At 44.9% G+C, this 25168-nt stretch overlaps 1 protein-coding gene across 5 annotated transcripts in view; it reads left to right on the plus strand.

The window, feature by feature from the left end:
• Positions 1 to 227: 227 nt before the first annotated feature.
• The window catches only part of CRIM1 (cysteine rich transmembrane BMP regulator 1), a 192885-nt gene continuing 167944 nt past the window's right edge, over positions 228 to 25168 (plus strand). For 3 of the 5 annotated variants that reach the window (XM_086700358.1, XM_086700357.1, XM_086700359.1), the window contains exon 1: positions 675 to 1139. In XM_086700358.1, coding sequence (XP_086556484.1) covers positions 809 to 1139 — 331 coding nt within the window. In that variant the 5' untranslated portion in view covers positions 675 to 808. Of the gene's footprint in view, positions 1140 to 25168 lie in introns of all 5 variants that reach the window. The other 2 variants (XM_086700360.1, XM_086700356.1) reach the window with 2 other exon arrangements.

The following is a 25168-nucleotide window of genomic DNA, read 5'->3' on the forward strand; positions in this document are numbered from 1 at the left end:
GCGCCGGGCTCCAGCCGGAGGAGCCGGAGGGGGAGGAGGAGGAGGTAGAGAAGGAGAAGGAGAAGGAGGAGGAAGAGGAGGAGGAGGAGGAGGCGTGTGAGGGAGGAAGGGCCCGGCCGCCCGCGAGGGAGGGCGGAGGAGGGGGGAGGGGGGCCGGCCGGGCCGGGAGGGGTGGGGGGGCAGCCAATGAGCGGCGCGCGGCGCGGGGGGGGCGAGGTCTGGGGGGATGAGGTAGGATGGGGGAGGGCGCAGCCCGAGCGGCGGAGGCTCGAGCCATAAACAAGCGCCCGGAGGAGCCGCGCAGGAGTGAGGCGCGCGGAGCGGACGCCGCGGACCTTCTGCTGCGCCACCGCGCCCACTCGGCGGCTCGGGAGGCGGGGACCGGCCCGGAGGCTGCGCCGCCGCCACTACCGCCGCGGGGCCGGCCGACGCGCAGGAGGAGAGGGAGGAGGCGCCGCCAGCCGGGGCTGGAGCCCAGCGCAGCCGCCGCCGCCGCCAGAAGTTTGGGTTGAACCGGAGCTGCCGGGAGGAAACTTTTTTTCTTTTTTCCCCCTCCCTCCCGGGAGGAGGAGGAGGAGGGGAAGCCACCGCTGGCGCCAACGCTAGTGGGCTCGGGGTCGGCGCGGCCCGCAGGGGGAGGCGGGGGCCTCGCCCCGCGAGGGGAGGCGCGCCCCGGGGGCCCCGAGGGGGGCGGCGAGGACCGCGGGCTGCGGGTGCGGCGGCGGCGGCGCGTGTGCCCCGCGCAGGGGAGGGCGCCCGCCCCGCTCCCGGCCCGGCTGCGAGGAGGAGGCGGCGGCGGCGCAGGAGGATGTACTTGGTGGCGGGGGGCAGGGGGCTGGCCGGCTGCGGGCACCTCCTGGTCTCGCTGCTGGGGCTGCTGCTGCTGCTGGCGCGCTCCGGCACCCGGGCGCTGGTCTGCCTGCCCTGCGACGAGTCCAAGTGCGAAGAGCCCAGGAGCTGCCCGGGGAGCATCGTGCAGGGCGTCTGCGGCTGCTGCTACATGTGCGCCCGCCAGAGGAACGAGAGCTGCGGCGGCGCCTACGGGCTCCACGGAGCCTGCGACCGGGGGCTGCGCTGTGTCATCCGCCCCCCGCTCAATGGCGACTCCATCACCGAGTACGAAGTGGGCGTCTGCGAAGGTACGGCCGCCTGCCGCGGGCCCCCTCCCACCTGGCCGCGCCGAACAAAGTTTGGCCGAGACTTTCCCGGGGAGAGAGGGCTCCGCGGGAGGAGGGGGCCGCCTCCCCCGGGAGAGGGCCCCCGCGTCCCCCGGTTCCAGCTCGCCGCTCCCCCGGACGCTGGGCCGGCCGCGGGCGAGGGTGGATCTCGTGGGTGGGAGCGGGCGAGTGGGGGTGGCTGCGCAGAGACCCGCACACGTGTGGCTGTTCGGGCTAGGGCTGTGGGAAGGGGGGGCGGGCCCCGAGGTGGGGGCGCCGCGGGCAGGGGGCACTGCGGAGGCTGTCGCGAGCCCCTCGGGGAGTCCAGCCCTTGCCGCCCTCCCCGCATTAGCGCAGTGTGCTACGGAGTGCTGCGCACCGTTCTCGAAAGTCCCTTTTCTGTTGGCCAGGAGACGTGTCTTCAGCTCACACTCCCTGTGTGACTCTTTTATTATTTTTTCTTGCGCTCTTCCTTCACCCCCTTCCTCCTCTTTCGCATGTAAATCAGTTTCAGCTCCGGAATATGTCAGCCCAGGGGAAGTTAGTTACATACGGTGGTTACTCATTTATTTGCCTATTGAAAACAGTCAAAGCCTTTCTCTTCTGAATGGGGGCGGAGGGGGGGTGCGGGGGGGGGTGTCGCACCTAGGGGTGAAAAGTTGTTGCTGACTCTTCGTGGCTGCCTTTTAAGACCAGATATCCGCGTGTTGCGTGTCGTGTTGCCGGTTCCTTCTTTTTGTTTGTTTGACAGCGAGCGTCGTTCTGCTGCTTTCTCCACGAAGCATTGTGCACCTCGGTGTGGAGACTGACGGAGGGAGCAAGCGGTTAGAGTAGTGAGCCACCCCCTCGTTGGGTGGACCCCTGTGGGTGGGCGTGGGCCCTGAGCCCTGCGTGCCTGCCTCGGCCTCCAGGTGCTTGGTCCGGTTTGGGGACTGGAGAGAGGCAGTGAGGGTTTTTTTTTTTTTTTTTTTTTTTTTTTTTGGCTAACGGGCAGGACTGGGTGAGCACCAGTGAAAAGCGGGATCCCTGCTCGGGCTGATGTTGGGGTGATGATGCTGTTCCGGGGCATCCTGGTGCAGAGCACAGCTGGCTCACTTCTGGAGGTGCGGCGAGGAGGAGGGACAGGCGCCCTCTGACCTGGTCCCTGCCTTACTAACCGCCAGCACCCAGGAGACCAGGCAGGGAAGGGTTTCTTCTGAGGCGTCTTTCTGGGTGCATGTGTTTATCGTGCTGAGGTGTTGAAAAAGAAGGCGGCAATCCTAAGGATAAAATGGGTCTATTCAAAGACTTGAATTCTGTGATTTTCTTTAAATACATACACATGTATTTATACCTGTGGTTTTGAGAGTTTGGACAGTTCTGGAAAATCAAAAAGGCTTTCCTGGTTTGGAAGCTAGTGGGCAGTAATGAGTGAAGGGAACTCTTACAGGGAAGGGCCGTGGAGCGCTGCTCCCTTAGGACTGGGTTAGAAGAGTTTCTTTGCCTGAAATACAAAAGCCTCCCAACCGGGGTTAAGCCCCAAGTTAAAACATGTGTTTTTATTTCTCACATCAGGAAAAAATGGCCAGGAGATTAGCTTCTGATACAATTTTATGTGTTTGATTTTGAGAATTCTGAATGAGTTGGACTAAACGATTCATCCTTGAACCCTGCCACTTGGAGTGTATAATTTACTTACGCCAGCCTCCCATAAATCTAAAAAGAACAAGCAACATGAAACAAGGTTAAATGCAGTGGAAACTGCTATGCCCTGCGAAGGACTTTTGGAGGTTTTAACGATTCTAACCCTCGTTTTGTTTCTTCATGATGTATTTCTGGTGAAGGAAATGTGAAGCTCCAGGAACATTCACGGCAATCAAATGTTTTGGTACCAATCTTCCGGTATCACAGTATAGAATTATTTTGGCAGTTTGTCGGTGAGCTTTTCCTTCCTCTGAAATGATGGGATCTCTTAGCTTCTTTTTTTTTCTTTTTTTTTTTCTTTTCTTTTTTTTTTTTTTTTGGTGACACCCTGTGCACTTGGTATTAGCCTTGAAGATCCTTGGAAGTATTTGTTCCCATGACTGTATCTCAGTTAGCATTTCTCCAGCAACACTTCTTATTTAGCAAGACTGTTTTCAGCTGCCCAAACTGGGTGTCTGGCATTTATTATTTTATTTTTAGATTTCTAAAAGCAGTGGTCAAGTTGTATTCTAAATCCATGAAACTCAAGTGAGAAGAACAGTATTACCTGGCATAATATAGTGGGACACATACACAGATATTGTCAGTCGTGTGTCTAAAATTTCAAGGATTTTCATTTTACTACAAGATTTACAGGAAACAGGATTAATCTTTTTTTTTTTTTTTTTTTTTTATGAATTAGAGGAGTCTCTACGTGTCAGTAATTATCTTGGTACTGACCTTCTGCCTTTTTGTTGTTTGTGAGAAATTTCTCAATGGCTAGTCTTTCCCTCAGTTTCCATTTTTATTTAGAAATTCACACATTGAAGCATGTTTATTATAACTGACATGAATAGGAATTGATATATTTTATTCTTGTCGAAGTCTCTTTTGCTGCAATTTTTGCACTAAAATGACCCCTACTGGTTGTATCTGTTAATGAAAACTGTTTTGAAAACTTATTTAATTGGCTACACTGAGAAGTCATATTGCATGTTATGGAAACATTATCATGACTAATCTACCTGCTTTCGAGGACATAAATTAAATACTAGTTACATTGTTCCGTTTGCCAACTTGTAGTAGTTTTTTATTTGTGTTATTCTCCATTCTGGCTTTGTCCGGGGAAAAATACCATGTCTTTAATTGTGGTTCACATAGTGAATTAGAGAAGCTAGGGGTAACAATGGACCCCTGACAACCTGTGGCTCACTGTCATAAGTTTTTAAGGCACACCAGCCCATAGTAGGCTCTCACTAAATGTGCATGGAGCAAATGGATGAACCATCTTCTCTATAGAGAGAGTAGCAAAGGAAAAAAAAATTTCTGGAAGAGTAAATACTGTGAAGAGTTATGTCCTGTGAAACATGTGACCTGTACACTTGGTCTTTTCAGCGTTGTTTAGGTTGTTATCAACTAAATCATTACTTTAGGGGCACCTGGGTGGCTCAGTTGGTTAAAGGTCCAACTTCGACTCAGGTCATGATCTCACGGTTTGTGAGTTCGAGCCCCACATCGGGTTCTGTGCTGACAGCTCAGAGCCTGGAGCCTGCTTAGGATTCAGTGTCTCCCTCTCTCTCTGTCCCTCCCCCGCTTGTGTGCACGCTCTCTCTCTTTCTCTCTCAAAAATATACGTTAACAATTTTTGAAAAAAATAAATCATTCCTTTAAAACATTTTTTTATTTGGCATAAGTGCATTTTAAAACTTGATCATAGAGCCAAGTACCTCAAGTTTTCTCTGCTCTCTCTCAGTCTAAAAAGTGCTTTCTGGCCCCCGGGAGGGCACAAGTCTCTTTACTATTTCCATTCATTAGGTGAGTCTCCTGTTGCACTTTCTGACATCCTAAGTGGCTTGTTCCTTGGCTGGGCTGCCTGCCTCTGGGTAAATCATCTAGAAGCCAGAGAAACAAGTTTGGATTCTGAACTCCTGAGGAAGAAGACTGTATGGGAGATCAAAGACGGAGTTTTGAAAAATTACCGAAGTGGGATTTTCTAGGAAGAATGTTTTGATTGTACGGTGGGGATTCTATTTTGAGATGGGGTCTAAGGACCATTTTCCCTCTTACGTAGAATAGTACGTTATGCTTCTGTTGTAAGGGGTGAGGGCGAGGTGGAGGCAGTGTGAGCAGCCTTCTCTGTGTAATGAAAGGGCAGGTGATGGCTTGAGTTTGACAGTTTGTGAGGACAGAGTGATTTGGAACCTGGTGGACATTACTGAGTGGCTTTGCCCTGAGAACTTTGTTGTAGAAGAGCCAGGCAATCGCTATCGTAAGTAAGCACCAACTTTTTCCCCCAGTGCATACTTACTCAGTAGCTTCATCGTTGTGGAACTTAACTTTCCGTGTTTTTACCACGGCGTCTACCAAATTGTCTCTTCAGAACACGGTTCTTGTATTTCTCACAGGTTTTTTTACTTTTCCTTCCACCCGGTTTTCATGGGGGCAGTGAGGAGGAGAACCAGCCTGTGCTTATGTCGTGGCTGCTTATAGCAAAGAACAATGTTGTTTTCTGAAACAGTTGGTCTTTAGAAAGTTTTTTTTTTCTAAACCCTGGAAGGCAGGGATGGAGATGATGGCTCCTTGGAAGAGAGTGTGTGGAGCATCTGAGGTCAGGCCACAGGAGGCCAGAAAATGTACCAAACCATTTGTTTATGCACAAGCCACAAGGGTCTCCTCTCCTTGCTGTGTTATGTAGGACTTGAAGTCAAGAGTCCATGGAGCACTTTGGGTGGCTCAGTCAGTCAAGCGTTGGACTTTGGCTCAGGTCATGATCTCGCAGTTTGTGGGTTCAAGCCCCACGTCAGATTCTGTGCTGACAGCTCAGAGCCTGGAGCCTGCTTCAGGTTCTGTGTCTCTGTCTCTCTCAGCCCCTCCCCCGCTCATTCTCTCTCTCTCTCTCTCTCTCTCTCTCTCTCTCAAAAATAAACATTAAAAAAAATAAAAAGCCAGAATCCATGGGTTTTAATTTTACTAATTAAAAAGAAGACAGGAGGGGCAGAGTTAATACTCCTGTATTGGCGTTAGGAAACTTGAAACACCCGGCACTCCTTGTTTTTGAAGAGTGTGTTTTGCTTTCCATTTCGAAAGTCTTCATTCAGGTGGAGTGAGCTCTTAGATGCCAGAGAGAGAAAGAAGCCAGCAGAGGGCCTATAAAATTACCTTACTGGGGTATGGGAAGAGAAACCAGCGCAAGTAAACAAGGAAATAATTAGTTCCTCCCCAGAGTAAATATTGACGAAATATGGAGAGACTATTCACTTCACATATACAAATGACAGGACTTGGTGACCTTGTCTTTGACTCTCAAGCTTACAGAATCCTCACTGTTATTCAGGAGTCCAGTCACATAAAACACTTGGCAAAGGGCAAACGAATTGCATAGTACCAGAAAGGCAAAAATAGCAAGCCTCAAATCTAGAGATATTTGCTGCCATTAATTCGTGCTTAACAGTGACCAGGAGAATCCACAAACAGTTATGATGGCAATGCAGTTAGGAACAGGTCAATTTAAGAAGAAAACTGCCCGAAGAATCCTGAAGCTGTGGGCATTGCACCCGATGATAGGCCGTATGTGGTGAGATGGGGCAGGTTTCTGTGTTCTGGGGGCTTGATTAGATGTAGTTACTTGGACAAAAAAGGGGGCCAGCTTGGGGATGCTGGGGACAGGCGTTATAAGTTGGGGGGAACAAGTAGATGACCCTACAAGGATAATAGAGCGGGAAGACCGAAGAATGACTAATGGAAGAAGGGAAAAATATTGAATTCATCTTAGGGCAACTGTGCCATCCTTTGAAGAATAATCCAAAACACATTCCAGACATTAATTGTGGAATTCCTGAGAAAATGTGGGCGTGTTTAACAGCTTTCAGTTGACAGTACTAACATGCAGATGGCAGTGCCACTTTATTTAGCACGTAAACGCCATCCTATGGACAATGATGAGAGGACTGGAAGGTAAAATATGTTCAGTGAAGCAGGTTCCTGTACCGCTGGGTTCCATATGTGGCCCATGCAGCATCAGGATTTCAGAGACGCCCCAGTAAAGCTCAATTATTTGTGGAGGAAACTGGGCTGGCCAAGCATGCATGAGTGACAAACTGAAAGCCTGGCTTCTCAGAGGCTGAATTCTCCGAAGCTGAGTTTTCAAAGATCTGATTTGTCTTGGCATAGAAATCAGTCACTCATTCATCCACCTTCTGGTCTGTACAATGCCTTCTGCTGAGGCTGGGGGCAGCTGGGGAGCTTGAGGCCCTCAAACGTGTTCCCTACCCTTTTTACCCTTCTAATCTCAATAAATAGGGAGCCAGACGTTAGAAAGTCTACACGATGACATAAGTTCAAGCCAAGTAGTAGTGATTTCCCAAGTCTGTATCCATGATTACGTGGTGAGTGAAATAGGTAGCTAATTTGTTCTGGGAATCACAGGATCTGAGACGATCTTTTCAGACTCTGGTGGCAAAGCTGAAAAGGAGAATTTGAATTCGAACTAGGTTTAAAAGTAAGAATAGGAGCTCTTTTTTGGGGGTGGGGGGTGGGGAATGGGATTCTACCCATTCTTCTTAGGGCCTGTGCAACACCTATCGGAGTGTTTCCCAACATCTAAGAATGAGGCTACATTCTTAATGCTTTACTAGCTGTGGTTCAAAACGGCAAGTTTCCTTTTCAGAGTGATTTTTTCCTTGTTCTAGCTTGTTCCACTAGGCAGATGAGCGTGGGCAGTGAGCTGAGAGGCATCCCTTTATCTAGCACCTTCCAATCTCACCCACTCTCTGCTGCTTGTCCTGGCCAGTAGCCTGGTCAAATAATGAGAAACCTCTGTGCTTCAACGACACCTCCTCGGTCTTGTGGTCAGAGGAGTAGTTGAATATACTTAGATTTAAGAATGCCTCAAGGTAAACACTAGTGAGTGTTCATTTTGGGCCCACATGAAAAAAAATGTTAAAAAGGTCCTTTTTTCCTAACAGATTTCAATTCTTTACCTCCCTTCCCCAGCCTCAATTAATTCCTCATGCAAAATATTTATACTTTGATGAAAAGATATCATAGTTAGAAACTTGGTGTCCAAAGTCAAATCTGTACTTCTGTGCATCTCCGTTTTCTGTCTGTGCAGTGGGGTTAATAATAGGGTTGCTATAGGGACTCAGCAAATGGATTCCTGTGAAGGACTTGGAAAAATTACTGGCAGGTGGTAAATGCTTAAGAACAACAAAGCTACTAACCAGTATAAGTGAAACGACCTGATATGGGCATCTTCTGTTCTGCTTAGTCCTCATCTACCTGAGTAATGGATCATTGGTAGTTACGGAGTTTGGGCTCTTGGAAAGGGAGCAAATTATTGAGTTCAGGTCCCCTCCTCCCCAACCCTGTAAGTGCATTGAGTTAAAAAACTAAGGGCCTCTAAAGCTATCAGCTGCCTTTCTTTCTAATGCCCATTTGTTAACTTTGTCTAAACAGTTTGTGTATTTGGGGTAAAAATAGGGAGGAATCTGAAATTTCTTGCATTAAGTCGTAGGAGTTATGAAGGTAACCATTTACCTGTGGGCTGATACTTCATTTGGGGAAGAGGAGGGCATCTGTCCTCACTGTCATCAGGACTGTGCATTTCCCTAACATTCTGGGGAAAGAGTTTGCCTCTGGCCCCTGGAGTGTCCACACTGCTGGTCTCACCGCAGGATTTGGCCTGACCGGAGCTGAGGAAGCAGCCTGTGTTGCTGTAGCCCACCTGTGTCGGGGCCCTGGTCCCAGCTGCCACTGCAGTTGGTACAGACTAGGCACAACTGGAGGTCAGACGTGTAATCAGACCTTTCCTTCCTACCGGTTTCCCAGCCATCCTTCGGCCCACAAGTACTTGCTGCTATGGGTCTGGTCTTTGTGCTACACTGCAGGAATGCCGCTTCCCTAAGCCTCAGTTTCCCTGTCTAAAACAGTAATAGGTAACATGTGTGTTGGCTGTGCAGATTAAATGAGATAAAACTGTGCTTCTGAAATTCTAATGTGCACACGAATCACCTGGGGATCTCATTCAGCATGGTGATTCTAATTCAGGAGGTCTGGGTGGGGCCTGAAATTCTGCATTTCTGATAAACCCCCTGGTGACTCAGATGCTGCTGATCCTGGGACCACACTTTTTTTTTTTAATTTTTTTTTCAACGTTTATTTATTTTTGGGACAGAGAGAGACAGAGCATGAACGGGGGAGGGGCAGAGAGAGAGGGAGACACAGAATGGGAAACAGGCTCCAGGCTCCGAGCCATCAGCCCAGAGCCTGACGCGGGGCTCGAACTCACGGACCGCGAGATCGTGACCTGGCTGAAGTCGGACGCTTAACCGACTGCGCCACCCAGGCGCCCCGGGACCACACTTTTAAGTAGCAAAAGGCTAGTCCTTATGAAGCATGTAGAACAGAGTGCGGTGTATGAGACCTGATAATGTTCCCTGCTATTGTAGTTATTTTTCAGCCACAGTAAATATGATAGGGACCCTGCTTTCAGGGGCCATGGTCCAATGGCAGGTAGCTGAGACGATTCTATCCAAGACAGTTACTTACAGCTGTGCAGTTCCAAGGTAAGGAAGTGCTGAGCATCTCAGGAGCAAGTAAGAGGGGCACTAACTCTGACTACCAGGAAGGATTTAGTGGGGGGTGCAGCACCAAGTGGGATCTGAGGGTGTGCTCCCCTCCTTCCTGCTTCCCACGCCTCTGTGCATGATGTCTTAGGAAAAAGAAATTAGGTCTTGATGCTGGACAAACCTGTGTTCAGATCTCAGCTCTTATTTTTTAACTGAACAACTAGCTTGCTTGGTTGTTTTGGCCTTTAGTTTCCTCATCTGTAAAAGTGGAATACTCCTAGCTTTCTTTGAAGTAGATATTAAAGAGTGGATTGGAGAGTGTATGTATGTATATATAAAATTGCACAGATAACGTGTGTTGGTGTGTGTGTATAGTGGCTAGTATAATTCCTGGTACCAAATAGATTTTTCAAAGATGATGTTAATTCTAATTTTCATTCTGTTTTCCTTTTCTTCTTTGTTAGCTTTTTATCTATAAGTTAAAAAAAAAAAATCCACTTTGTGACACACACCTCCTTCACATTGACATCCAGGACTGCTGTAATTCCTAGCCCCTGTTTCAGCAGAATGTGGGCATTTGCGTGATTTTGTGGTTGGAATCCATAGTGCCGGAGAACTGCTTCAAACTAATATTTTTAAAAAGGTGACATCTCTTAATATTGATGGCATATGGTATAATGGAAGGAAATTAAATTTCCTTTTATTGTTAGAAGTTTTCTGTGGGTTTCTGGCCATCGCTGGAGCCATGGGAGACCTCAGGAGCGTCAGCAAGCAAGGCTGGGGTCACTGCAGTTAGGGAAGGAAGGAAGCAGGAAGGAAGGAAGCAGTGGTACTCACAGCCAGCTCAAAGACAAGGGCAGGTTAGGAATGAGCCAGGGGTAGTGTCCGGCCGGAGGACATCTGCATTGCTTTTCTTGATCCCGTCTGTTCCATCCGTCCGTCCTCTGGACTAATACTTCCGCTTTCCTGTGGTCTTGGCTTGTGGTCTCTCTTCAGCATCTTTGTGCTACAGTGGGAGGCTAGGAAAGAACACCCTAGAGTTAAAATAGCTGAGTTCCTGTCCCTTTAGAACTGCCACCCTTCTTTCATGCCTGCAAATGAGTATCATTTTTATCCAGTAAATATGGTCTGAGGACTCACAAGGCAAATGCTTTTTACTGGCTCTTACGGAACAAGGAGAAAGAACTTGATGAAGGTACAGTCTTTGGAATCAATAGTTTACAACTCTTTTCTATTTTCTTTTGGCAACCAAACCTTATTATCACGTCGTAGAAGTTGAATTTTCTTTCAGAAACTCTTTTAGCGCCTAGCATTGTAGTACTTCTGTCTTTCATCAGGAGTGCTGGTATTCAAACACGTAACCTACAAGCAAGGCAAGATCAACTTTCAAATTTCAGGGTTTCGTCTAAGTATGTGTTTGTCAAATCCAAAAATAACACCCTAATTTGAAATAGCCTGGGAACATTTGTCTTATGAACATTTAAGAAAGCAAATTAAGTGTTAATTATATTTTAAGGTGTTATTTTACATTTCAGGTTCCTGGGAAGATAATTTGAAGAGTCTGCTCTTTGGAATTTTTAGCAAAGTCCTTAGTCCTTAACAACCAGCCGCTCTGGCTATAGCAAGGTGGAGGAAAAAAAAAAAAAAAAAAGATATAGGCTGTAACTAGACACTGTGCCTGTCTTATTTAGCATTTCAAAACAAAAACCATAAACAAACATCTCAGATTCAAAACAGAAAGGAATTTCTGGCAGGGCAGAATGAAACCTGAGCCTGAAAAGTCCTGGGTCTACGAGAGGTAACTTATTTAGCTTTGAATCCAAAGGCCACAAGCAAACCGGTTCATGGCTGTGATGAAACAAAAGGCATCTCAACATTGGAGAGTTGGGATCCTTCTTTTTTAAGATTCCAAAAGACCTGCCAGAATAGGGTAAAGCTACCTTAAGGATGTTTGACCTGAACTAGACTTTTCATGTTAGGAATCCATTGGGCCACTTCAGACCCATGACGTGGGAAGAACCTTACATACAGGACGTATGTGCTCAGTCCCCTCAGTGTGTGTTTATAATACTGCAGAGACCGAATGTTCCATCATCTTGTCAAATGCAGACCTGGAAAACCTTCACATGGTTTCCTCTTTTCCTCACCTTCCATAGTTGGGAGCATTGCTTTTTTTTTTTTTTTGAAGGTATGGGTATTTACATCTGGCAAGAGGAAAGGGGATAAATTGTAGATTGTTCTGGGTCTGAAAACCAAAGTAGAAAGATTCTTAAATGGTTTGAGAAAGATTGAGTACGCTGTGTGTTTTTCAGAACCACAGAGTTCTTCTATTTCAGAGTTTAGGAAAATTTATTACCACTGTCTATGACATAAAAGTGAAAGGCCAAATAAATTTCCATGTTTTAATCAAAAGAATGAATGGGTTCATATATATTCCAGTTTGTTGCAGGAAGGATTTGAGGCTGTTCAGAAAGACAAACAGCACAACATTCTTGCGTGTGAGAATATACCATGACACGGGAGACAAGCCATGCTTCTGGATCTCCTGTCATCCCTTAGTAGCTCCATAACTTAAATAAAACCTTCTCAGCTCCCCTTGACTTTACCTTAATTTGTGGAAAGGGAGTTAAATAGTTGCCTCCTTGAAGGCAGAGGAACTGAAGTGATGATATCTCCAGGCCCTTCTGGTCATAAGGTCTATGTGTTTATGTGTGAGACATGTACACAGGAGTCAAATATTACCTTGTATCTGCAGAGCCAAGGAAGGGAAGAGTGGTCATGTCTACATGACTCTTTGCCAAGTGCTGTCGACGGGAAGGGCCTGGAGGAAAAGATCAAGGGTTTTTACATAGTTCTGTTTATTGAGAGGCGGTGGAGAGGGCAAAAACACAGTTATTGGGAAGTTATTGACGTCTTGAAATGCTGGCAGTCTTGAAGCCATGGTAACTGTGGCCCGGCCTGGAGTGCGGGTAGAATTTACGCCTCTCTTCTGTGGACGCGCTGGCCTGCTGCCTTCACTCTCTCTCCATTTTCTCCTTTACTTCGTTAATTATGATGACTGTGAGTAGGTAGGTGACAGATACCACAAGGGGAGAAGCTTGAGCAAAGACAGGCCAGAACTTGCCCAAATTCACATGCTCATTTCTGCCTCTGACACGAGGAGAGAGTTGAGTGATTGCTGTTCTCCCTAATACTGCAGGCGGCAGCCAAATTCCCGGCATTCTTTTACCTTTGCTGCTGTTTTCACTTGCCAGGGAGTTTCCTTAAGGAGCAGGCTGGATTTAAAGGAACAGAGCAGTTGTTGCACGTGAGGAAGGGGTACTGGCCCAGGGAGGCCGCTGGGCGCCTCCCACGGGGAGGATGAAACACCTAGTCTCTGCAGAGGGACAGTGTTGCAGGCCACACCAGCTTCCTTACCTCTCTGTGTCGGGAGCCCCCGGAGCAGGGAAGCTCTGTCTGTGGGACAGCAAGTCTCCACTGGCTGTATTTTAGGCACGGGACCAGCCGGGAAGTTTGGGAAGTTGTCTCTTGGGGTCTAGAAACATCATCCTTCCTTTGCATATTGTCCAGGTGGTGTGGACCTGTGGCTCTGAAACTTGATGTAACATGAATTATTCTAAAGAATGCGACACTCAGCCCAGCCTGCAGTGTATACCAGCCATCAACTGGCTTCGCCCTGTGGATATTACATTTTTGCCAAGAGCAGCCTTCCAGAATGAGGTGCTAGTTAATTCCAGTCGGGCATTTATTCGTTAATAAGTCTGCTGAATGCTAAATACTCCATTTGGGAGTATGCAACACAAGAAAACTCAGCAGCTAATTATTATGTAGATCTCTTCTGTGATTCTCACTTTCAGTTCAATTACCTAAGCCACCAATCCCTAGCAGTGTGAACTTATTTAATTTTTAGTTTTCTGTGATAGTTTGCTTTTTTGCTCCCCAAGATTTTTTTTTTGGCTGCCATTCGTAAAACTGCTCTGAGACTGCTAATGCTAGATAGACATTTTATATTGTTTAACAGAAAATGTTTCTGGGTCGTGGAGTACTGTGGCTTGCCTTGTCGTCTTTTCTTTTCTTTTTTTTTCTTTCTTTCATGATATTGGAAGTCAAATCCTGTTCTGGATCTAATCCTCTCCCTTCCAGGGTAGATTTCTGGATTGCTAATAATGGTGGTGTCTGAAGTAGCCATTGAGGGGTGGGTGGTATTCATTTACCAACCTGAGCTTTTGCCGAAAAGCTAGGTTCTACTTTGCTCTTCTTTATATGAATAGGTCTTTATTTGGTTTTCTTCCTGGTTGGTTGGTGCCTGTTAGATTAAGAACTTAAGAACTTTTAAACTTTGGGGTCAGTAATGAGAGTCTGAATGCCTAGGGCCTTCTCTCGAGAACCTTGTCTCTTAGAAGTGGCCAGAGTGTTCAGTGTGTGTTTGCTGCCATCAGAGTCTGTGCTAGAAGGTCCATTTGATACCTCTCCTGCCCATGTCTTTGTGCTGTCCTTTGGCCCTCCTTCCTCGTGGCATCCCTGCCATGACCCAGTGTGAGCCGTATCTCAGGTGCCCTGAAAGGCATGCTTTCCAGAATTTGCCTCCACATTCTTCCAAGCATGGTTGTATGCAGCTCTCCAGCTACTGGTAACCCACCTAGTAAGAGAAGTTGGTGCCAAGCATCAAATCTTCTGTGAGTACCCCTTCCAGTAATGGTGTCTGCACTAACAGGATGGCAGAGATGAGTTCTGTAGAAGTGTTTGGAGGGGAAGTGTTTGCCAGTACATAAAATTCATTTGACCCCGTGGAATATGTAGTATGGATCAGCAGGTGATAAAAGTTCATAAAACAAGATTCTTTACAAGGTTGTGGTGGACTTGCTGGCCTAAAAAGACGCATCCAGGATGGTAAAATGTATCTGTAGCATCAGCAGCTGGGCATACAGTTCCAGATGTGACATTGAGAGGAAGCTGTTAATAATTTCTCCTTTCAAGATATAGTTAACTTCATACCTTTGGGGAGAGAGAGGGAGAGGGAGAGAGAGAGAGCGCGCATGCGCGTGCACAGTTGCTGAGGGCACAGCACAAAGAATACTTTGCATTGTGTTACGTATGTGCTGAAAACAACTTGCATAGTTGGAGCAAATTAAGTATACTATCTACTCTGTAGATCAGCAAGCTGAAAATGACTTCTTAACAAAGATTGTGCATTGTTTTATTACACTTGGAAAACACAGTTCTAATTAAAGGGCTTTGGCTTTTAAACTACCTAGTTAATTGGGATATCTATACGTGGGTAAGTAGAGCTCAGGAAAATTAGACTTCTTTCATTTCTTGCTGATTGGGACAGAAGATTTATTATCCGTAGGGCAGTGTGGGATGATTTATGGTAGGCTATCAGTAAACATAGTTTTTGGCCTTACACAAGAATTTTAGATGTGATAGCAGAAAGGAAAAGCAGAAATTTAGGGTGAGAAATGGAATACCTCTACGGGGAAATAAGCAAGTGAAAGAAGCCAGAGGTGTTTTTGGTTGGAAGGAGATGAAATTATTTCCAAAGACTATGTTGGGAAAAGGTGAGTGAGCTCTCAGCCACCAAGTTTATTGACTATCTATTCAGGAAATTGTATTCAGTGCTTTGGAAAGAGAAAGGAAAAAGACTCTGCCAATAGAGTTCTGGAAAACTTGAGGGAGATAAAGTATTTACATGCTTTATAACATAAAACATGTCCAAAAGAAATATATAGTTACAGCTGCATTTGGCACTGAAAATAGTCCTGTATTATATTTTTTAAACTGTGTGTGAATATGTAAGCATGTGCCCTGGAGTCAGAAATGCTTGGCTGATACCATTTCTGGAGAGACTGGAAAAGAAGACGGTATTAAGGAGCTACAAGCAGCGAGAAAACATAAGGATTATTAGTAGTAAAGAAGGAACAGTGAATTGTTTTTTCTTTAGAGGGGATATATCTCATGTACATAATTCCTACTTTACTTTTTTTTTTTAATCTTAGTATAAGCATTTAACTTCCCAAAGAGCCCTGGTAATTTGCATGTTATTACTAAAAGCCCACAGGTAAGGGAAAATTAGACTCCTACATTCAGTACCTGACTATTCTCCTCAAGGTGTAGGTTTTCCGACTTTGTTTCAAGTTTATGTTGGACAGAAACCCTTTGAGAATGCAGAAGATGCGATCTGTTCGACACATGCTTCCTAATATCTGTCGCAACCAGAAGTTTGGGGGCAAAGCCAGCAACCGGAAAATGGGCGTGGTGTCCGCCTTCAGACTCCCCCCAATTATCTTTACATCCTTCAGAATGTGTTCTCATCCCTCAAACCCTACCATTTTGTGCTGCTTCCTTTGTGAGGACTTCCTGCCCTGCCCAGGAAAAAGCATTGCTATCCCCCCACCCCCAGTGCCCATAAATAGCACTTTCTCCTTCCCTTGTTAGAGCACTTTTCACACTGTGTTAGAGTTCACATTTCTGCCTCCCTGCCTCATTGTGATCCATTCGAGCGCCAGGATTGTGTGTTATCCTAGCGCTTGGCACTCAGGAAGAACTCAATGAGCATTTGTTGACTAAATCTAGACTCAAGGTCATCCAAGATATTATACAAAAACTTTTCCATCTGAGCTGTGTGGTTTGCATTGTGCAAACGGAAACAAACGAAGCCTGTTGAGAGAATTCCAGTGAGGAGTCTCGTCCTTGCAGAAGGAAGCTTAGAACTGGTTAACCATGGCCTCTCACCTGTCGTACACCTCCCCCCAGCCCGTCATTCTTAGAACTGAGTTTTTAAATTTTGCTGTGATAGGTTAGTTTCAGCTGTATTTATTTTGGCAGATATTTAAAGGTAGTTTTCATTTGCGAGGACTTTTCCTTTTTGCCAGTTTGCCATAAAAGTGTCACCTTTCATTCACCAGCCTTTCGTCAGCTTGTAAGAATTTTCCTTGTGGGCGGCAGCTTATAACCTCTTTACCACCAGCGATCTGGTGCACGGAGCCCTTGAAACGCTATAGTGATCAGTTGTTTGTAAATAATAACTGATACACATAAAATCATGAGTTACTGTATAGATACTTCAGATAAGCGACCATATGAGTAATTGGTGATAGTAAACCTCTGTTTTCAGTAAATCCAGGGTTGTGTCTCAAACGTGTGTTGACTAATCAGGAGGGAATTTAATTTAACAAACACGTCTAGAACTTGGAGTCTGTGAGTGTTAACGCCAGCAAATGACATAACCTCTTTACTGCTGCAGGTGATCTCCAAACTTCCTCAGGAATTTAACCGTACACCTTCTTTGGAGAAGGAGATCCTAGCCAACAGCATGATGGTAGAAGTGTATGACTGTGAATAATAAAAATGCCTCACAATGGTTTGAACAGGAAGTCCATAGGAATGCAATATAAGGAATTCGAAAAAGTAAAATCCCGTTTGGATTTACTCCAAACCCTATGACTTCAGGGACTGAGGAATTCTTGATGACTCCTGGCTGGAGTCCCAACTTGTTATTAAGCCCTGTGGAGTTGTTTTTCCTTTAGCACTAGTCATGAAGTCTTTGTTTGTTTGTTTACTTTCTGAACGTCTGAAAGTGGTTTACAAATTAAGACACTAAGACATTAGACCCTTAATACAACAGTGAATGACAACCCTTAGGTGATCTATCTGGTGTTAAACTTTTCAACTGCTAAAAAAGAGAGATTTGGCCAAGATAAAGTATACAGGGTCATAGACACATATACAGAATTATCCTGATAAATGTCAGGCACCTAGTACCTTCTGTCACTTTAGTGAATGGATCTGGAGAGCCCCGTTTCCTGAGTGCGGCTTTAATTTTGATGTCAGTGGTGCAGCACGTGCCTTCGACTTTCTCATGTTTAAGATGCCCTTGTCACACGTGATTGTGATTGTTTATAACGTCAGTATCATGGCTGGGGGCTTTGCAAGAAGCCACTTTAGAGCACCAATTGTTATCAAAGGTTTGGGAAGGGGGAGGAGGGCAAGCTGGAACCAATACCGAAGTAAGCTTATGGTAGTGGAGTTCTAGTTTTCCATGATGCTTCGTTGGCAACGAAAGGTGGAAGATTTTAAGCAGGGCCATTTGTCTGAGTGTCCACTGATGATTTTCCTGTAACTCTTTAAAAGTTTTTGTTTGTTTGTTTGTTTTTTTTAATTTTTATGTGGCTTCATTACTGTTAAAAGTTTAAAAGTCAGCTTCCAGACTTTGGGGCAGGTTTGTTCTGGAAGTGTTGCCTACTCTGAGACTTTATCAGCAGTAAGAGGATTTAACTCGATGGTGGATCCTGCCCAAATCAGAAATGGGTGTATCGCAAAACCCTCGGCCCTTTTTTGTTAATTTGAAGTAGACGGTCAAGGAGCCCGAGCTGTTCTTGCGGCTGGGATAGCGTATTTACTCTCGGTCTTTAATAAAATAAATGAATGGAGGCAGAGGACTGGGAAACACACTTGAAGGAGGGAGGGCCCCTCTTGTCCTAAGCCAAGGTAAACAGTTTTGTAACCGAAAAGTAGACTTCCAGGAAGGTGAGAACCGGAGAAGTAGGCGTCAAGTACAACCAGCAAGTACCATTTTCAGCTATAGAGATAGCCAAGTTGCCCTGACTCCCAAGAAAGAGCCTCTCAGAAGTATTCAGGGGAAATCAGTTTCCTCAACTGCCAGTCTTCTGTTGGTCCGTTATACCGACAGCTGGACCCAGGGACAGTGCGTGGGGAGGAAAGGCCATGGCTCTGCTGGAGAAAGTAAACAGATGCGGCTGACCTAGGGAACCTACGGAAGGCCTGGCAGGGCAGCCGGTGGACTGGCGGGATGCGGTGGGAAGGCATCCCTGAGTCTGTGCCTGATTTTGGAGTTAATGGAAACATAGACATTTTGTTTCTGTCTTTTGTTACAGTGGAAAACTGTGTCATTATGGTGGACAGCTGCGCACACATTGCAAATTATATGATGTGTGCATATACTTCTACACATCCATATATGCAGCATGCACGCATGTGAGAAGAATTCCTCACAGGGTCACGTTCTGGTCCTGATAGTCTCTCTGTGTCCATTTCTGCCATGGTAGCATTTTCTTCTAATTGGAGTTGTTGGACTTTGTTAATTCCAACAGAATTAAAAAATTTTCTGTTTCTGGCCATCTTTAATTAGTTTATATAAATAAATATGTGTAGATTGTCTCCTAAGAGGCTTACTTAAAGCTGTGGGCATCTCATTCCTGTGTTGTTTCTTCTGCAGTTAGTAAGATACTTCATCAGGTTTATGACCAGAAAGGTAGACCATCAAAAAAGATTCATACCGAAATTCCTTAGAACTTTTTATGCTCAAAGATTCTTGGAGATTAGTTGCATGTGGTAAAGGGCCTTGCCTTGTTAAAAAAAAAAAAAAAAAAAAAAAAAAAAAAAAAAGCGAGCCTGGGTCTCTTGAATGGTTATTTAGGAAGGGGTTACCTAAATTTCTTTTTTTGTGGTTTATTTCCTGAACATCTTATTTCCCACAACTAGCCATGTGTGCTGGGGCCAAATGTTGGGTCCACTGCCTGCTTAAGAAAACAATTATAAAGGCAACATAACTTTACTAGACAGTTTGGGAAATAGAGAAGAGAAACTGATCCAAAACACTTTTATTCTGAACTTAACTAGTTTTGTGTTTTTGTATGTGTATATATCCCGTCTAGTCTTCCTCTGTGTACGTACCTTTTTTAAATCCTACGTCTTGTATATTCTTTCCATTAAAATTAGATCAAATAAATTTTCCTCTGTTGCTCTGTAGTCTCCATTACTATAAGCTGATTAATCAAGATGTGCTGACTGTACCTTTCTACTTCATCTTCTTTACCCTCTTTCATTTCCGGACTATCTAGAAAAGGCAAAAAGGAAAACAAAAACAAAAACCAGTCTGAATTTCAGGTGAATTGAAGGGAAAATGTTATGTAGTCTTAACTTGTACCCATGAGTGCCTAAGCTCCCCGAGCACATGATAGTTGTCTCCTGTCCCCTCCCAAAGGATTTGACCACTTGCTACCTATGCCTGTGGTCCTTTGTGTCTGGGGTTGTGGCCTGAGGACGGTGGCCTTTAGCTGCTTGTCTTATATTCTTGCTACCACCAGGATTATGTTGACTCTGAGGACACTGAAGCTTTTTTTAACCTTTTCCTCTGTTAAGTAATGATTTGTTGGCTTTGTGCAAATAGCCAGCCCACTGGGTAGGGACATTTTTATTCTGTTGCTTTTTTTGTAGTGCATTATTGGATTGCAAATATTTATTTAGGATGAAAGACGGATATAATTAACTAACTACATCCTAAATAGGGACTAGATACTGACTTCAAGATGAATTTGCAATCTTTGTGCTTTTCACACGTTAGACATAGGCTCTTGTTGCCAATGATTTTCTCTGGGAATTTAAAACCGTTTTCCGTTTTCCACTTCCACCAATTTATAAATGAAAACTGGAGGCCCAGAAGTTATCCCATAAGGCACATGTATAAAACTGGGAAAAACTTGGGTCATTTTTGGAATTAAGTTTGTTGAAACTCTATCAGGGCAGCAGACTTTTTTTTCCCCTTGTATTATTGCCTGATAACATTAATAAATAGCCTTTACAACTCATAACTAGTTTCACATTCAAAAGGTATAGATAGCATCTGTTATAATAGATTGCATTTCATTTCAGATTCATTTCTGTATTTGTTTAAAAATTTCACAAAATCAATTGGCAAATAGTATGCAAAATCAAATTATGAGGCTTCATATATATTTTATATAAATTTGAAGTGCTTTTTAAAAGTAATTTTTTTTTACACTTATTTATTTTTGAGAGACAGAGGCAGAGCACGGGTTGGGGAGGGGCAGAGAGAGAGGGAGACACAGAATCTGAAGCAGGCTCCAGGCTCTGAGCTGTCAGCACAGAGCCTGACATGGAGCTCGAACTCATGAACCACGAGATCATGACCCGAGCCGAAGTCAGCTGCTCCACCGACTGAGCCACCGACTGAGCCACCCAGGCGCCCCAGAAGTGCTTTTTGAATATGGTTTCTGAATTCTAAATCTTTCAAAATTCATAATTCGTGCCTGATTGATACCAATCAACATGCCCAATCCAGAAAACACTGGGCATGGATGGACCTGGCTGCTTCTTGGTTGGAGAGAGGACCCGTGTAGACTGCACTAAACCACAGCGTATAATGTTTAAAAAGTGCGTGTGCACAGCTGGATTTTAACAGACACTTTTTGGATCAACATATTTATTTAAAATCAGCACACTTTGTACTGAAAAGTAATTAGAAGGTGAAATCACATTAAACCTAATAGTTTAACCCTGGATATTTGTGGAATTTTAGTTCTGTTATGGGACAGTAGCCATCATTAAAGTCAAGTATGTAAAATTTTTTAAAAAATCAAAGCACAAAGCTTAATATTTACATTCAACAGTAATAAGCAAAAACTTGACACCCACCACCGTCACCAAAATATGTGTGCTTACATTGTGTCTCAGGGCACATAAAAAGGTGTGGGGAAGCTGACCTCTTTTAGGGAAAAGGTTTGTCAAGGTGGACGGGCGGTGGGACTCTCCTAAGGTTTGGTCCAACATAAGGCCTGTAGCTCCCGTTGTAGCAAATTTATAAAAATTGAAATCTTTTCATCATAGATTACCTCCAATGCTGAACATTTAATCATTAATCAGCTGATCTTTATTATCCACCAAAACCACTTGTGTTTTCATTTCACATGTTTCTCAACAATGTGATTATAATTGTCTAAATCAACGAATAATGAAATCGATCTGTATGTTCCTTGTCCTGTGGTGGAGAGTGAAGCCTCTGGCTTTTGGAGCTCCTCATTTGAACAGTTGGTGAGGGCTTGTACAGTGTCGCTGAGCTGCGTGTTTTTTGCTTACAGATCCGTGGAACTCAGCCAGCTTGGATGAGGGGGAGGAGGAAATTTTCGAGTTTGAGAGCCCTGGGTTTATTTCTGGCTGTTCAGAGGGGAGACAGTGGGAGAAGGCATAAATACAGTTTGAGGGAGGTCGCAGACTGAGAGGTTCACGCCAGGGGTAAATGCTGGATGGATTTGTTTATAGCTGTTTCACACTCTTACCTCTTGGAGTTGGTGCTTCCAAAGGGCGACTCTCAGTGTCTAGATCTAGTTCGGTGGGTATCTCGGAAGCCTCTCCAAGCCCTAGTCCAACCACAGCCACTCTGTTCTTTTTCTTTCCGAACTTGTAGTCAAGTAGCTAACTTCCTGACCTGCCGCAAGACTTGATTTTTAAAAACAAAACACCATGCGTCTTGAAGAAAGGCAGTTATGTAAATACTAAATACATATAGCAGTTGAGGTGGGAGTTTCGGGAGACGGGTTTGTGACTCTGTGTGCATCACCATCTCGAGTGCATTGAGAGGAAGAGAGGAAGAGATACCCCATACTGGGGCCCCCAAGCCCCCTAAGTCTTTTGTCTCTTTACAGGTTGGTCACTGATTTCCCCTGTGCAGGTTTTGAATTCTTTTCTCTTATACCCACCCTGGTTGAGGAAGTCCCACTTCCAGCCACTGTCCTTACTCAACCCCCAGCTCTGCACGTAGGTGCTCTCTGCAGTTAGCAACTTGGGGACACTGTCCAGCCAGCCCGACCACAGCTCCCCTCACCCAGGGCACTTGGTGCCTTCGCCCGTGCCTCTGGCCTCACTCCAAGCACTGGCCCTGCTTCCTCTGCCCTGTTGCTTGCTCCCCAGACCAGGAGTCACCATCATGTTGGGGCATTTTACCTGCCTGTATGGCTAGCTCGTGTTCCCTCCAGTTGCCAGGGAAGGGTCTCAGGAAAACCTGGCTGGAGGAAATGCCTTCCTCAGGAGAAATGGAGATGTTGTTTCTTAAGGAGAAAGCACATCTATCAGTGAGAGGCAACTTTGCATGCTAGCAGGAGTTCAGGCTCTGTGGTCAGTCCATAATTCATCCTAGTGACTTGCCTGGTGCCTTACCCTGGCCAAGCTGCTTGACTTCTGTGCATAGTTTCCATCTGTAAAATGGGGATAATAATAGCATCTACTTCATTTAGGTTGTTAAACAAGTTAACTCACTTGTATATGGCATTGGAATAGTATCTTTTTGTGCCTTGGCATTGAACACTATGGTCTGTACATAACAGGTGTTCATTAAATGTTGATTAAATGTAATATTCTGAAGGTAGAAAGAAAATGATTTCCCTGTCCCCTACCACAGAATAAAAGTAACATTTGGTTGCAATAAAAAATGTAGGCATGAAGACACCTACCCCCGGTTGGGAGCTGGGTGGTAGGATGTTCCGATTTAAACATCAATAGCAGTGTGCCGTGATTTGTGAATCAGACCTAACATACTCGGTCTGTCACAAGTTTGACTAATGTTTATTGGTTCCCAAGATCATTTTGAAGGGACAGAACAGCTTAATAGTGATTTGTTTCCAGTAAGCATTGCTATTGGAACATTTCAGATTCTAGCATATTTGATGTCTGTATTAAAGCAGGCTTTGCCCTTATAAGTTCACTCTGTTCTAATTTATGTTTGCTTGTAAGGTGGAAGATGGGTAGAAAGACGCTCTTTAATTGAATAGGTTCTTGCTTCTTTGTAGCCCACCCAGTGCCTATCATGGTGCCACGAAAGAAGTAGCTGCTTAGTAAATAATAAGTTAATGAGTAAATTGATGGTACATTTTTCTTCACATTGCATCACAGTGATGGCTCGAAGGTACCTGTGAGGAGGTCTTGTTTATGATTTTCCCTCAGGCGGTGCCCTGATATGACTGTCTCTTGCTGTTGGGTGATAGAGTATTGAATTTGAGGGCTGCTCGTAGAGTTGCTCCTCATCTGTAAGAGGAACAGATGGTCCCCAGGGGTCCAGGTGAGATAGTGCAGGCAGGGCCACCACCACATATCTTTGTGGTATCTGAGCCATACTCAGGATGAAGATCACAGCTCTAGCGGGAAGAGGTAAGTCATTGTTTCTTAAGTTATGAAAGTTTAAAAGTTTGTGTGGATAATATTCCATGTGGCATGGACTGAAGAATATATATCCCTGTATTCTCTTGGTAGGGACTGTGATCATAAGGGTAAGAATTTTTGACCCAGGACCTGGAGATTACAATTTGGAAAAGATGTGGGGTTTTTTGTTTGTTTGTTTTTTGTTTCCTTAATATTGTATTTATTTTGAGAGCCAGAGCTGCTCCGTTCTGTCAGCATGGAGCCGAAGCAGGGCTCAGTCCCACAACTGTGAGATCACGACCTGACCCGAAATCTAGGGTTGGATGCTTAACCGACTGAGCCACCCACGTGCCCCAGGAAAAGATGGTTTTAAAAAAGTGATTATATCCAGGGCACTTGGGTGTCTCAGTTGCTTAAGTGTCTGACTCTTGATCTTGGCTCAGGTATTGATTTCAGAGTTGTGAGTTCAAGCCTCCATGCCCAGTGTGGAGCCCACTTAGAACACAAACAAAACACCTCTAAAAAATAGTTATTTATTTAAAAAAATGATACGTAGGATTGTAGCAATAGTTAGAATCATTTTTCTTTATGGAGAAATTGGGAGAACTTTAAACTTAACACACATACATGCTCATTCAAAGGAAACAGCTTGGCCCTACCTTCTTTAAGTGCCATTTTTGTGGGCTATTGTCATTTTAATAGTTTTTTTTTTTTTTTAGGTCTTAGTGTATTCCAGAATTCTTTTCTTTTAACTATTAAGGTTCTCCCTCATTACTCAATTTTTAAAAAGTAAATTTATTTCAACCCAAATGAGTGCTGTGTGTTTCTTTTAAAAAAAAAATTTTTTTTTTAATGTTTGTTTATTTTTGAGAGAGGGAGACACAGAATCCGAAACAGGCTCCAGGCTCTGAGCTGTCAGCACAGAGCCCGACGCGGGGCTCAAGCTCACAAACCGTGAGATCATGACCTGAGCCGAAGCCGGAAGTTCAACGGACTGAGCCACCCAGGCGCCCAGAGTGCTGTATATTTCACAGGTGGTTTGAAGGATTCATCGTTTTATAAAAACAACAGAAGAGGGTAGGACTGCCTTTCCTTCTCCTCACAGCTCTCTCGCCCATATTGTGAGGCGGCCCATTGAAAACCTGATCTTCACGTGTTGTAGGGCGCTCTTGACGCACATCTGCCTGCTTCTGCCGTAGTTTCCACTCCACGCTCACAGGCACGAGTCAGCCCCGACAAGGGGTGGGTCTGTTGACAGTCCTGGGGAGCAGCACATGGCGGGAACATGCACCTTTTACTGAACAGAACATGGAACGTTTTCTTAGGAAGGGTAGTATCTACCTTGGGGGGTGAAGTCCAAATTGCAGTTAGTTCCAGATGATTCACCACACAGAAGGTATGTCCTCTCACTAGTGTTTGGGTCTTAGTAAATAAAAGGAGTATTCTGTGTTGAATCCTGGTTTGACAGGGAGGAGGTAATCATTGATCAGGAATTTTCTTTTTTCAATAGAGGGGATCACTTAGGATGAGATGGCTCTACACCAGGATACCTTCTTGTAGGATCATTTTCATCTTTTATGCAGAATTAATCTTTGCTATTGTCAGACTTGACTCACAAGGACTTATTACAAACAATTGTTGGCTTTAAAATAAAAAGGAAAGCTAGACATTTAGTTGGAGTATAGTGGGTGGATTTTGACCTCTCAGGGGGTGTTGTTTTCTCCATGGAGTGTCTTATCTGGCTAACAGATGTTTTTTATGACTTCGTCTAACACGTAAATGGTAGCCCTAAGTGGGTTCCTCTTCATTCATCCCCTCTCCCCAGCACCATTT

Source organism: Puma concolor, chromosome A3 (genome assembly GCF_028749965.1).
Source record: "Puma concolor isolate L17-30 chromosome A3, mPumCon1.1.hap2, whole genome shotgun sequence".
NCBI classification, from domain to species: Eukaryota; Metazoa; Chordata; class Mammalia; order Carnivora; family Felidae; genus Puma; species Puma concolor.